Source organism: Hemiscyllium ocellatum, chromosome 3 (genome assembly GCF_020745735.1).
Source record: "Hemiscyllium ocellatum isolate sHemOce1 chromosome 3, sHemOce1.pat.X.cur, whole genome shotgun sequence".
Taxonomy (NCBI): Eukaryota; Metazoa; Chordata; class Chondrichthyes; order Orectolobiformes; family Hemiscylliidae; genus Hemiscyllium; species Hemiscyllium ocellatum.
Genome location: NC_083403.1, coordinates 12,935,974 through 12,948,684, shown reverse-complemented (window position 1 = coordinate 12,948,684; position 12,711 = coordinate 12,935,974). Strand labels below are relative to the sequence as shown.

The following is a 12,711-nucleotide window of genomic DNA, read 5'->3' as shown; positions in this document are numbered from 1 at the left end:
GGCACTCTGTCTGTATTCCTGATGAAGGACTTTTGCCCGAAATGTCAATTTTACTGCTCCTCGGATGATGCCTGTATTGCTGTGCTTTTCCAGCATCACTAATCCAGAATCTGTTGAATAGCACCATATCTTCAAACATTCACTCCCTCTGCCACTGACACACAGTAGCAGCAATGTTTACAATTTCCAAGATGTACTGAAGTCACCTACCAAGCTCATTAGACAGTCATAAACTCATAATCACTGCCATTCTGACTTGGAAATTATTTGTTGTTCCTACCATATCACTGGGTCAAAATCCTGGAAAACCCTCCTTAACGGTATTGTGGGAATATCTATGCCAAATAAATTGCAGGGCTTGAATGCAGCATCTTATCACCATCTTCTCAAGGGGCAACTAGGGACGGGCAGTAAATGCTGGCCTATCCAGCAACCCCCATACCCCATGACTGCATAAAGCTGCCTCCCATTTCAACACGACCTGAAAAACATCTTTTTTCTTGCTAAAGACAGACACAAATATCAATTTAATATCTCAGCAATGTGAACATGCATAATCCCCTTTTCAGTCCTGAATTATCCACATTCCTCCTCTTAGCACCTTTCTACTATTGATAGGCCTATGGAAGACTTTTACATTCCCTTTGAAATGTTGGCTGCCAGTCTTTTTCTTCTCCATCTTCATCTCTATCTCTTTCATCATCCAAGAAAGTCTATACAGGTTTGATTCACTTTCACGAGAATATACCTTGTCCGTGCATTAATGATCAATTCTCTAAAGACAGCTATTGTTCCAATGCAGTTTCACCTGCTAACCTTTAACTTCAGGTGATTTGGGTCTGATCCCTTTTCAAATCACTGAAGCTGGCATTTCTCCAGTTAATTATTCTCAATTTGAGCTGGTGAAGTGGTGTAAGTTTTAACTAGTGGAGGTCCAAAAACATATTGAGGTTGAGATACATAGATTATAAAAAAGTCACAGACAAATACAAAAAAAAGGCAATAATGGATGCTGGGCTTTATCCTGAAGACTAAAAGAGGGTAAAATTCCACTATAGCTATATAAGCCCTGACTAGAGTACAATTGGAATATTGGTGAATACTGGGTGAAGGGGCATAGTCTAAAAATTAAAGTAGATTTTTAGAGGAGTGAAATTAGTAAACACATCTACATACCAACCGTGGAAGAAGTTTGGAATTCACTTCAGTAAATGGCAATTGATGCTAGGTATATTATTCATTTTAATTCGTGGACTTGTACTAAGAAAATAGATTAAGGAATAAAGGGTAAAAGAGGGTACATGGAGATAGAACACAGCTCAGAGGGGCTAATTAATCCACTACTGTTCCTAAGTTTCTCACAGTGTGCCTGAACATTATAATTTTACAGACATCAGGGGCGATTGCTTCACAATGTCACAAATCAAAATCTGGCTTTGCTTTAGACCCTCACCTTGAAGTTTCCTACTCAGTTCAAGTTTTTCTTGTTCTAAACGTCGTATCCTCCTCTCGTAAGCCTCAGTGGCCAGGCTGTCCTCTAATGTCCGCTGAACATTGATATCGACATCTGTTGAGGATGAACCAGCAGCATCTCTCAGACTGCTTCTGTCAGACAGAATACTGAGAAGAAAACAAATATGTTAGAAAATATCTGCACTGGACATAAATAATTACTGGTGTAAAGCAAGACAAAAACAAAGCGCTCGGATATATTTGAAATCCAATTAGCACGATGCAGGTAGCTTCTACTAGAAAAACCTGAACTCCTCACAAATAAGCCTGCTCTTGAACAGGCTGTACCTGAAATTTAAATTTGCACTTGTAAGATCACCAACACTTATACACAGATCTGTAACAAATTATGTCTTTGAAAGTTGCAGTTTAAGCCAACTATTTAAAATGGCAGAGAAAATGAGTAAACCTTTTCGTGCAATATTTAACAATAGACTGGTAAGCTTTAAATGTTAAGTACTTCATTATGTACGGTGACTGGTTATTGCACATCACTAATTGCCCTTGAGAAGCTGGTGGTGAGCTGTCTTTTTGAAATTCTACAGTTTATACAAACATATAAGCAAAACAGTTCAGAAAGGCTGTCTCGTTGGTCCCTCAAACTTGCTCCAATACTTTATAAGACCACGGCTGATCTGATTATTCCACGTGCCCATCTACCCTACAACTTTCTGCCCCATTGTCAATCAAACATTTATGGACCTCTGGTATAAAAAATATTCAATCACTCTGTTTCCACCATCCTTTGGGGAAAAGAGCTTCAAAAACATCCAACCCCCAGAGGAGAAAATTTCACTTCATCCTTGTATTAAGTGGGGGACTCCTTCAGTGACCTTCAGTTCTCAAGTGTCCCACAAGATGAAACACTCTTTCCACATGCACCCTGCCATGACCCCTAATAATTTGCATTTTTTAATCAAGTCACCTCTTAATCTTCTAAATTTCAGGGATACAAACCCCATCAGTCCAACTTTTCCTTGTAAGACAACCCACCCATTCCAGGTATTAGTCTAGTCAACCTTCTCTGAATTGCTTTCAATGCTTTTACATCTTTCTTTAAATAAGGACACCAATTCTTTACACAGAACTCCAGAAGTGGTTTTTATCAATGTCCTGTGGAATCGAAGCATAACTTGCTGACTTTTGTGTTCAATTCTCATTGCAATAAAACGAGACATTCTTGGACAATCAGATCCCTCAACATTATAGAGATCTACATTTTGGTCATACACTCTTTTCTCAATTTTCCTGCCGAATTAACAATTTTACATTTTCCCACATTACATACTCAATTTACCAGCTCTCTGCCCACTAACTTCATCTGTCTCTATTCCTCTGTACCTTCCTCACCCTCTTCACAGCTTACTTTCCTACATAATCCTTGGGTCACACACAAATTCAGTAATCATAACGTTGGTCCTATATGCAAGTCATTTATGTAAGTTGTAAAAAGCTGAGGTCTTAACACTGATCCCTGTGGCACACTGCCTGTTATATTTGCCAATCAGAAAATGACCCACTTTTGAAACTTTTAGTTTCCTGTTAGCTAGCCAATCTTCTATCCATCCACATGTTAGCCCTGGCCCATCAGGTTTTATTTTCCACTATAACCTTTGAAGTTACACCTTATCAAATGGCTTCTGAAAATCTAAGTACAGCACCTCCACCAGTTTATCTCTATTGACAGCACATCTTACTTAAAAAAATCAGCAAATTGCTTAAACATGTTATAATTTTTACAACACTGTGCTGACTGTCTGATTACCTCAAACTTTTCAACGTATCTTGCTATAACATCTTGAAAAATATTTAATATCTTCACTGTGTCAGATGTTAAGCTAATTGCCCTGTGTTTCTTGCTTTCTATCTCCTTCCTTTTTTGAATAAAGGAGTTACATACATTGTTTTCCATTCTAATGGTAAAAAGGTAAAGATTCCTTAGAGACCATAGGGCTGCTCTCTCATTATGGGGAGACAGCTGGTGATGGTTTAACATGAGGGCCACCACCACTCAGGTAGGGGGAGAAATTGAGAACCTTCCCTAAATCCAAGGAGTATTGGAAAAGTAAAACCAAGTAAATCAACTACCTCACTAGCCTGTTCTTTTAAGAGCTCAGGATGAAGTCCATCAGGAGTCAGGAACTTGTCAGCCTGCAACAATTTGCTCAGGATCACTATCACGGGGAGTGTAAGTTTTTTGAGATTCTCCATCACTTCAATGTCCTGACTGGTAGATATTTCTGTGATGGATAATTCTGGGATATTATTTATGTCCTCTACATTGAAGGCCAATGCAAAATATCCTATCAATTAAGCTACTGTTTCCTTATTTTCTGTTATTAATTTCCCAGATTCACTTTCTAAATGATTAACATTTACTTTATTAACTCCTTTCCTTTTAAAAGAACTGCAGAAACTCTTACTATCCATTTTAATATTTTTAACTAGCTATGTCTCTAATTTTGCTCTCTTTATTAATTTTTAAATTAATCGTTGCCAGTTTTTATATTCTATCCAAGCTTCTGAATGCCAACCACCTTTGCAGACTTACACACTTTACATGTAATATTGCAGTACAGTAGTCTTCCTTTTGGAATTCTTCTTGCTCATAGGCATGTAGCTAGTCTGTGTATTCTGAAATGTCTCTTTAAATATCTACTATATTGATCCAATTTGCCAGGATACCTTAATTAGATCTGCTCCCATGCTCTACTAATTTCTCTTATTTAAGTTTAAAATCTTGGATTCACTGCTGAAACCTGAATATAAAATCTAACCGCACTAAGGTTGCCTATACCCAAGGACACCCTTCCAATGTGGTCATTAATCAATCCTACCTTGTTGCACAATACCAAATCTAGCACAGGCTGCTCTGTGGTTGGCTCCAGAACGTGCTGTTGTCAGAAATTATTCCGTAAATAGTCTATGAACATGGGGAATAGGTACACACAGACTGCTGTTAGGAAGGAATTCCCATATTTTGTTGCTGCAACAGTGATTGAATAATGATAAGTTTCAAGCCAGGTGTACACTTTAGAGGGGGATTTGTAGGTGGTGGTGGTACCGTGTATCTGCTGCCCTTGTTCTTCTCGGTGATGGAGATCACAGGTTTGGAAGTTGCTTCATTGCACCTTGTAGGTGGTACACACACTGCCACTGTCTATCAATGGTAGATGTGAATATTTCAAGTTGCAAATAGGTGCTGTAAATAGAAAGATTGATTTGTCCTGGTAGAGTTGAGCTTCTTGAATGTTATTTGGCCTTGGAAAGTAAAGGGGACCTCTCATTGAACCCTGTGGACTGATGTACTGAACTGTTCCCCACTTTGTTTTCTCTGTTCACCCATAACATTTTTTTTTGCCTATATGACAGTGTGTGGTTTTAAAAGGGGTTATAGTTTCAACAAGTAGAATTATTTGTTGATTACCGATAGTTGTTGAGTTTGTGGTTAGATCTTTTATTTGTAATAAGTGGTAGTAATTGTTCAATACAGGAGTCTGGTTGATGTTTTCTGTTAACTTGAATCTATCAGACAAGTAATTGAGGACTTTATGTACTTAAATGTTGACTTTTGTGATGACCTTTGGAATAGTAGTGTTCAAGCATCAGCATGTTCTCCTAAGTGGGTCATAACATCAGCAACAATCATAAAGGAATAAAGAAAAGAATCTGCATGTAATAGTCTAACTGATGTTTTGTGTCAATTGCAAATGTTGTTTTACTCATATATTTTAGTTGTCTATTAACATAGCTGATTGAAAATGATCTATGATTATTTTGAGTAAATTGATTATGTTGTCAAACTCAGTAGCTCAACGAATGAATCCAGTCATTCTAAAATCATTAGCCTTCTCAGTTTTGCTGCCAAAATTGATTTGAAATAGGTCTTGTAGCTTAGATTGTCAATATATTAAACATGATGAAATCCCACGTTTAGGATATATTAAACATTATGAAATCCCATGTTTACACAATCTTGTAAATGGTGCATTGCCCAGTAGAAAACCCATTCCACATTGTGATGATGTGGAGGTGCCAGCTTTGGACTGGGGTGGACAAAGTCAGAAGTCACACGACACCAGGTTATAGTCCAACAGGTTTATTTGAAATCACAAGCTTTCGGAGTGCTGTTCCTTTGTCAGGTGAGGAATAAGCAGTACTCCTTATAATAATGATAATAATAGTAATAATAATAATTATAATCAGTGCCCTGATCTATCTGTTTTTGGTTCAAAATGGATAAGCTCACACTTGCTTTCATTGAATTTCATCTGCCACAGTTGTGCCCATTCACTTAGCATAAAATTACAGGAGAATATTGACAGACTATCATTTACACTGTCTACAATGCCACCTAATTTTGTGTCATGAGCAAATTTGCATATCTGACTTTCTGTATCACATCCAAATTGTGAATAAATAATAAGGCCCTAACATAAACCGTTGAGAGTTACCACTGGTCACATATCTGCCAATTTGAGGACTCTACTTTCTGTTCCCTGACACTCAACATGTTTCCCAGCCATATCAGTAATTTACCCTCAATTCCATTGGCTTTTTTTACCCCACATAACAGAATGTTATGTGGGACTTTACCAAATGCCTTTTGGAAAGCCATATAAACAATATCCAGAGGCATTTCCCTGGCACTACCTTAGTCACCTCTTCAAAAAATTCAGTGAAGTTTGTCAGGCATGGCAATGAATCCATGCTGGCTTGCCCTGATTTAACCGAAAATTTTCATAGCGCTCAGCTACCTTCTCCTTAACTATAGACACCAACAATTTCCCCATCACAGATGTCAGACTAACTAGTTTGTAATTCCTTGGTTTTCCTCATTCGACCTTCTTAAAAAAATAGAGTTACATGTACAATTTTCCAATCCAGAGGAACAACTTTTGAATCTAAAGATCTCTGAAAAATTATAGTTTGGGCATTTACAATGTGCTCCCTGACATCCTTCACCACTCTCGGATGGAAACCAATAGGTCTGAGGATTTGTCAAGGTTTAATTGCCAAGGGGGTGGCACAGTAGCTCAGTGGTTAGCACTGCTGCCTCACAGTACCAGGTTCCCAGGCTCGATTCCAGCCTTGGGCGACTGTCTTTTGGAGTTTGCACATTCTCCCTGTGTCTGTGTGGGTTTCCTCCGGGTGCTCCAGTTTCCTCCCACAGTCCAAAGATGTGCAGGTCAGGTGAATTGGCTGTGCTAAATTGCCCGTGGTGTTAGATGCATTGGTCAGAGGGAAGTAGGTCTGGCTGGGTTACTCTTCGGAGGGTTGGTGTGGACTTGTTGGGCCGAAGGGGCTCTTTCCATACTGTAGGGAATCTAATCTAATCTTAATTCCATTAATTTCCTCATTACTGATGGTTTACTTCAGTTAATTTTATTCAGTCCCTATTCCTGATCCACTACTAATTTCCTCGGGATTTCCAGTAAGCTCTCCCCTTTTCTACTTTAAATGCTAAGTCAAAGTAATTATACAATATGTCTGCTACTTCATCATAGTCAGTGACAGTATCTCCACGTTAAGTCTTCAGTGGGCTAACATTGCTCCTGATCACCCATTTTCCCTTTATGTAACTGTAGCATTTCTTTGTATTGATTTTGATGTCCCTGTCAAGTTTCATTTCATAATCCCTTTTAGTCACTCTTATAAGCTGCTTTGTGGTCCTCTGCTGGTCTTTGTACCTTTCCCATTCAGCACGATCTGTACTTTTTTTTGCATTTTTCTAAGTCTTTCCTGTTAGTTTTATACGGTCCCTTATCTCATTAATTGTCCATGCCTGATTATTTCGGTGAAGTGGAGCTTTTCCCTCTGAGGGGTATAAACTGGTTTTGTATTGTGTTTAATGTTATTCTAAACATCCTCCACTGTTCTTCAGTTGTTTTACCCATTAGCAGACTGTGGAAAGTCTTTGTCTGACCTTATTCAAATCGTCCCTACTGCAATCTAAAACTCTAAACCTCACCTGATTCCTGCTCTTCACTTTCAAACATGACAAATGAACTCGAATATATTATGATCACTATGTGATAAATGAGGAAAGTATGTGTTTGATTGATGAAGCACTGATCACAATTTTCCAAACCTTCCTGTTACCTGAACTTGAATGCTTGCTTTTTGTGATTCATGTATGAGAACTCTCAATCCCCTTATGTACTGTAGCATTCTGAAATCTTCCTCTATTTAAATAATTATTCAGCTCCTCTAATCTTCCTGCCAAAGTGCAAAACCTCTCATTTCCCCATGTAATTTCCATATGCCAGTTTTTGCTCACTCAATTATCGTGTCTATATCCTTCTGCAAACTATGTGTTATCCTCACCATCTGCCTTCCCACCTATTTTTGTGCCATCCACCAACTTGGATATCGTACATTCACTTACTTCATCCACTCACATGGTTCCATTCCTACCTAGTAGTAAAAAGTGAGGTCTGCAGATGCTGGAGATCAGAGCTGAAAAATGTGTTGCTGGTTAAAGCATAGCAGGTCAGGCAGCATCCAAGGAGCAGGAAATTCGACGTTTCGGGCCAGAGCCCTTCATCAGGAATGAGGAAAGGGTGCCAGGCAGGCTAAGATAAAAGGTAGGGAGGAAGGACTTGGGGGAGGGGCGATGGAGATGTGATAGGTGGAAGGAGGTCAAGGTGAGGGTGATAGGCCGGAGTGGGGTGGGGGCGGAGAGGTCAGGAAGAAGATTGCAGGTTAGGAGGGCGGTGCTGAGTTCAAGGGAATCGACTGAGACAAGGTGGGGGGAGGGGAAATGAGGAAACTGGAGAAATCTGAGTTCATCCCTTGTGGTTGGAGGGTTCCCAGGCGGAAGATGAGGCGCTCTTCCTCCAACCGTCGTGTTGTTATGTTCTGGCGATGGAGGAGTCCAAGGACCTGCATGTCCTCGGTGGAGTGGGAGGGAGAGTTAAAGTGTTGAGCCACGGGGTGGTTGGGTTGGTTGGTCCGGGCGTCCCAGAGGTGTTCCCTGAAGCGTTCTGCAAGTAGGCGGCCCGTCTCTCCAATATAGAGGAGGCCACATCGGGTGCAGCGGATGCAATAGATGATGTGTGTGGAGGTGCAGGTGAATTTGTGGCGGATATGGAAGGATCCCTTGGGGCCTTGGAGAGAAGTAAGGGAGGAGGTGTGGGCGCAAGTTTTGCATTTCCTGCGGTTGCAGGGGAAGTGCCGGGAGTAGAGGTTGGGTTGCTGGGGGTTGTGGACCTGACGAGGGAGTCACGGAGGGAGTGGTCTTTGCAGAACGCTGATAGGGGAGGGGAGGGAAATATATCCCTGGTGGTGGGGTCCGTTTGGAGTTGGCGGAAATGACGGTGGATGATACGCTGTATATGGAGGTTGGTGGGGTGGTAGGTGAGAACCAGTGGGGTTCTGTCTTGGTGGCGGTTGGAGGGGCGGGGCTCAAGGGCGGAGGATCGGGAAGTGGGGGAGATGCGGTGGAGGGCATCGTCGATCACGTCTGGGGGGAATCTGCGGTCCTTGAAGAAGGAGGCCATCTGGGCTGTGCGGTGTTGGAATTGGTCCTCCTGGGAGCAGATGCGGTGGAGAAGAAGGAATTGGGAATATGGGATGGCGTTTTTACAGGGGGCAGGGTGAGAGGAGGTGTAGTCCAGGTAGCTGTGGGAGTCAGTCGGTTTATAATAGATGTCTGTGTTGAGTCGGTCGCCCGAGATAGAAATGGAAAGGTCTAGGAAGGGGAGGGAGGAGTCTGAGACAGTCCAGGTGAATTTGAGGTCGGGATGGAAGGTGTTGGTAAAGTTGATGAACTGTTCAACCTCCTCGTGGGAGCACGAGGCAGCGCCGATACAGTCATCGATGTAGCGGAGGAAAAGGTGGGGTGTGGTGCCAGTGTAATTGCGGAAGATGGACTGTTCCACATATCCTACGAAGAGGCAGGCATAGCTGGGGCCCATGCGGGTGCCCATGGCAACTCCTTTAGTTTGAAGGAAGTGGGAGGATTGGAAAGAGAAGTTGTTCAGGGTGAGGACCAGTTCAGTCAGTCGAAGGAGGGTGTCAGTGGAAGGGTACTGGTCGGTGCGGCGGGAAAGGAAGAAGCGGAGGGCTTTGAGTCCTTCGTGATGGGGGATGGAGGTGTACAGGGACTGGATGTCCATTGTGAAGATAAGGCGTTGGGGACCGGGGAAGCAAAAATCATGGAGGAGGTGGAGGGCGTGGGTGGTGTCCTGAACGTAGGTGGGGAGTTCTTGGACTAAAGGGGACAGAACCGTGTCGAGGTACGCGGATATGAGTTCGGTGGGGCAGGAGCATTTCTCCAGTTTCCTCATTTCCCCTCCCCCCACCTTGTCTCAGTCGATTCCCTTGAACTCAGCACCGCCCTCCTAACCTGCAATCCTCTTCCTGACCTCTCCGCCCCCACCCCACTCCGGCCTATCACCCTCACCTTGACCTCCTTCCACCTATCACATCTCCATCGCCCCTCCCCCAAGTCCCTCCTCCCTACCTTTTATCTTAGCCTGCCTGGCACCCTCTCCTCATTCCTGATGAAGGGCTCTGGCCCGAAACGTCGAATTTCCTGCTCCTTGGATGCTGCCTGACCTGCTGTGCTTTAACCAGCAACACATTCTTCAGCTCCATTCCTACCTAGTTAATTATATCCAGAGTATCATTTACAATAGCTGCTCTTCCCACTAGTGTAACTTTACCTCTTGTGTCACCCAATAACCAAGCTTTGGCTCCCTCCTCCTTTTGATTTCAATGCTGGCCTTTGGTAACATCACAGTTCCCTCACACACACTGTCGACACCCAGGTCTATGTGATAACCCTCTCCCTCAATTCCTCTCATGTTGCTGCTTCTCTGATCAGAAATGTCCTCCAATTGCATACTGGGAAGACTCAGGCTACATTTTTCAATCCGTGCAATAAAGCCTGGACCTCTGACTTCTTCCTTCTTCCCAAGAAACAATGGGATATTTAATCAGTCTGCTCACAAATCTGTTGCCAAATTTGACCCTGGAGTGAACTTTCAACCACATATTCGTGCCAGCACTAATTCCAACTCTGTAACATCACCCAACTTTGCTACATTACAGCTTATCTAATACTGAAACTCTTGTTCATACCTTAGTTATTTTGGGTTTGATTATTCCAATACACTCCTGGCTGGTCTTCCGCATTTTATCCTGGGAACATTTACAGTCATCCAAAATGCTACAGACTGTGCCTTAATTTGTATTCACCTCTGACTCCTGTACTTGGTAACCTACACTAGCTCCCGTTCAAACAATGTCATCATTTAAAACGTCTTGTCCATGTTTTCAAAACCCTCTATGACCCACTACTTCCCAGTCTTCTTCTCCAGTCTTACCATCTGCTGAGATGTCTGCACATCTCTGACACTTTGACACCCTCAGTGGCTGCTCCATCTAAGCCCTCTGTCAGGGAATCCAAACATTTTCTGACCAGCATCGCTGAAGAAAGGATCATGGTTTTTCAAAAAACTGTACAAAAAAATTCTCATTACTCTTACTGATGTAGGAGCCAAACCTGGAGTTTGAGGAATTTATGTCACACTCGCATGTGAAACAAAAATGCAGGAATCTAAAGCTGCCTCACAGCTGTTCAAATGATAGCCATTGTCTCCCCGCAGCTCCTGAACCTACGGCAAAATCTTCCCTCTATCCAATCTTTTCTCCTCAACTGAGGTCATGTTGCGGCTGTACAGGATGTTGGTTAGGCCACTTTTGGAATATTGCTTGAAATCCTGGTATCCTTCCTATTGGAAGGATGTTATGAAACTTGAAAGGGTTCAGAAAAGATTCACAAAGGGTTGGAGGATTTGAACTATAGGGAAAGGCTGAATAGGCTGAGGCTGTTTTCCCACAGTCAAAGGCTGAGGGGTGTCCTCATAGAGATTTATAAAATCATGAGGGGCATGGATACAATAAATAAACACGGTCTTTTCCCTTGGGTGGGGGAGTCCAGGACTAGAAGGCATAGGTTTAGGGTGAGAAGGGGAAAATATAAAAAGGACCTAAGGAGCAACTTATTCATGCAGAGGGAGGTGGAATGAGCTGCCACAGGAAATGGTGGAGACTGGTACAATTGCAAAATTTAAAAGAATAGGAAGGGTTTAGAGGTATATGGACCAAGTGCTGACAAAGGTTGAAATTAGGTTGGAATATCTGATCGGCATGAACGCATTGGACTGAAGGGTCTGTTTCCATGCTGTACATCTCTATTACTCTATGACTCTAAGACATATTCAATTATAACTTTTAAATGAAACTTAATTTACATTTGGAAACAAAGGGAAATTATTGGTTTATGGGAAAAGGGCAGATAGGTGGGACTAGCTGAATTGTGCTTTCAGAGGTCTAGAACAGAGTCAGTAGGCCACATAGTCTCCGTCTGTGCGAGTCAATGATTCTAAAGCATATGTTGAAGGATATTATTACATTGCTTGAACTGCTGCAGTCCATTTAGTGTAGTTACATTTACAATACTGTTGAAGAGAGTTACAGGACACAGGAGGACTGGTGATGTACTTCCAAGTCAGGATGGTGTGTGGTTTGGGGAGGAGTACCACCCATTTGCAAGTTCCCCAGTAACTATTGTCCCTGACTGTCAAGAGACAGTGATCGTGGGTTTGGAAGTTGCTGTCTAAGGAGCCTTAATAAATTTCTGTGATGCATTTTGTAAGCAGCATGCAGTGCAGTTATGGTGGTGGAGGAACTCACCATTTGGCGATGTGGTGCCAACAAGTGGCTGCTTGACTTGGGTGATGTCAAATTTCTTGATTATTGTTGGAATTGCACTCATCCAGTCAAATACTATATCATCGTAGATGCTGAAAGTGCAGCTGAAAGTGAGGAGCTTGCAAATTCATACAGCACAGCAAAACAAAATCCCTGCACTTACCAGTTAGTAGTATAGGTGAACCCTATGAATGGAAGGTGATGCCCAGAGAAAGCGGTATGTGTAAGTGGAGGCATCGTCTCCTGAAAGAGAGCAAAAGGCATGCTTTATTGACTTGTTTATTTTCTCATTTTTATGTAGGTTTTAAAAGCAATCTAAACTGATAATATCCTTTCCTCACTGATAACGTGCATCATTCAGTCTCTCATTTAATAATTACCTCCTGATGATGTTATCCTGTGTCAACGGGGAAGGATCATGACATAACCCTTAACACCCTGAGGCACCTTCCTTTCCACCTGCTTTATTTTATTATT

General features: G+C 42.1%; 1 protein-coding gene across 3 annotated transcripts in view; it reads right to left on the bottom strand.

Annotated features, from left to right (window-relative positions):
* LOC132830661 (serine/threonine-protein kinase MRCK alpha-like) overlaps positions 1–12,711 on the bottom strand; it is a 565,530-nt gene that overhangs the window by 170,536 nt on the left and 382,283 nt on the right. For all 3 annotated transcript variants that reach the window (XM_060848487.1, XM_060848489.1, XM_060848488.1), the window contains exons 9-10: positions 12,398–12,477; positions 1,454–1,620 (exon numbers count right to left, since the gene is read on the bottom strand). In XM_060848487.1, the coding sequence (XP_060704470.1) occupies positions 1,454–1,620; positions 12,398–12,477 (247 nt within the window). The remainder of the gene's footprint in view (positions 1–1,453; positions 1,621–12,397; positions 12,478–12,711) is intronic.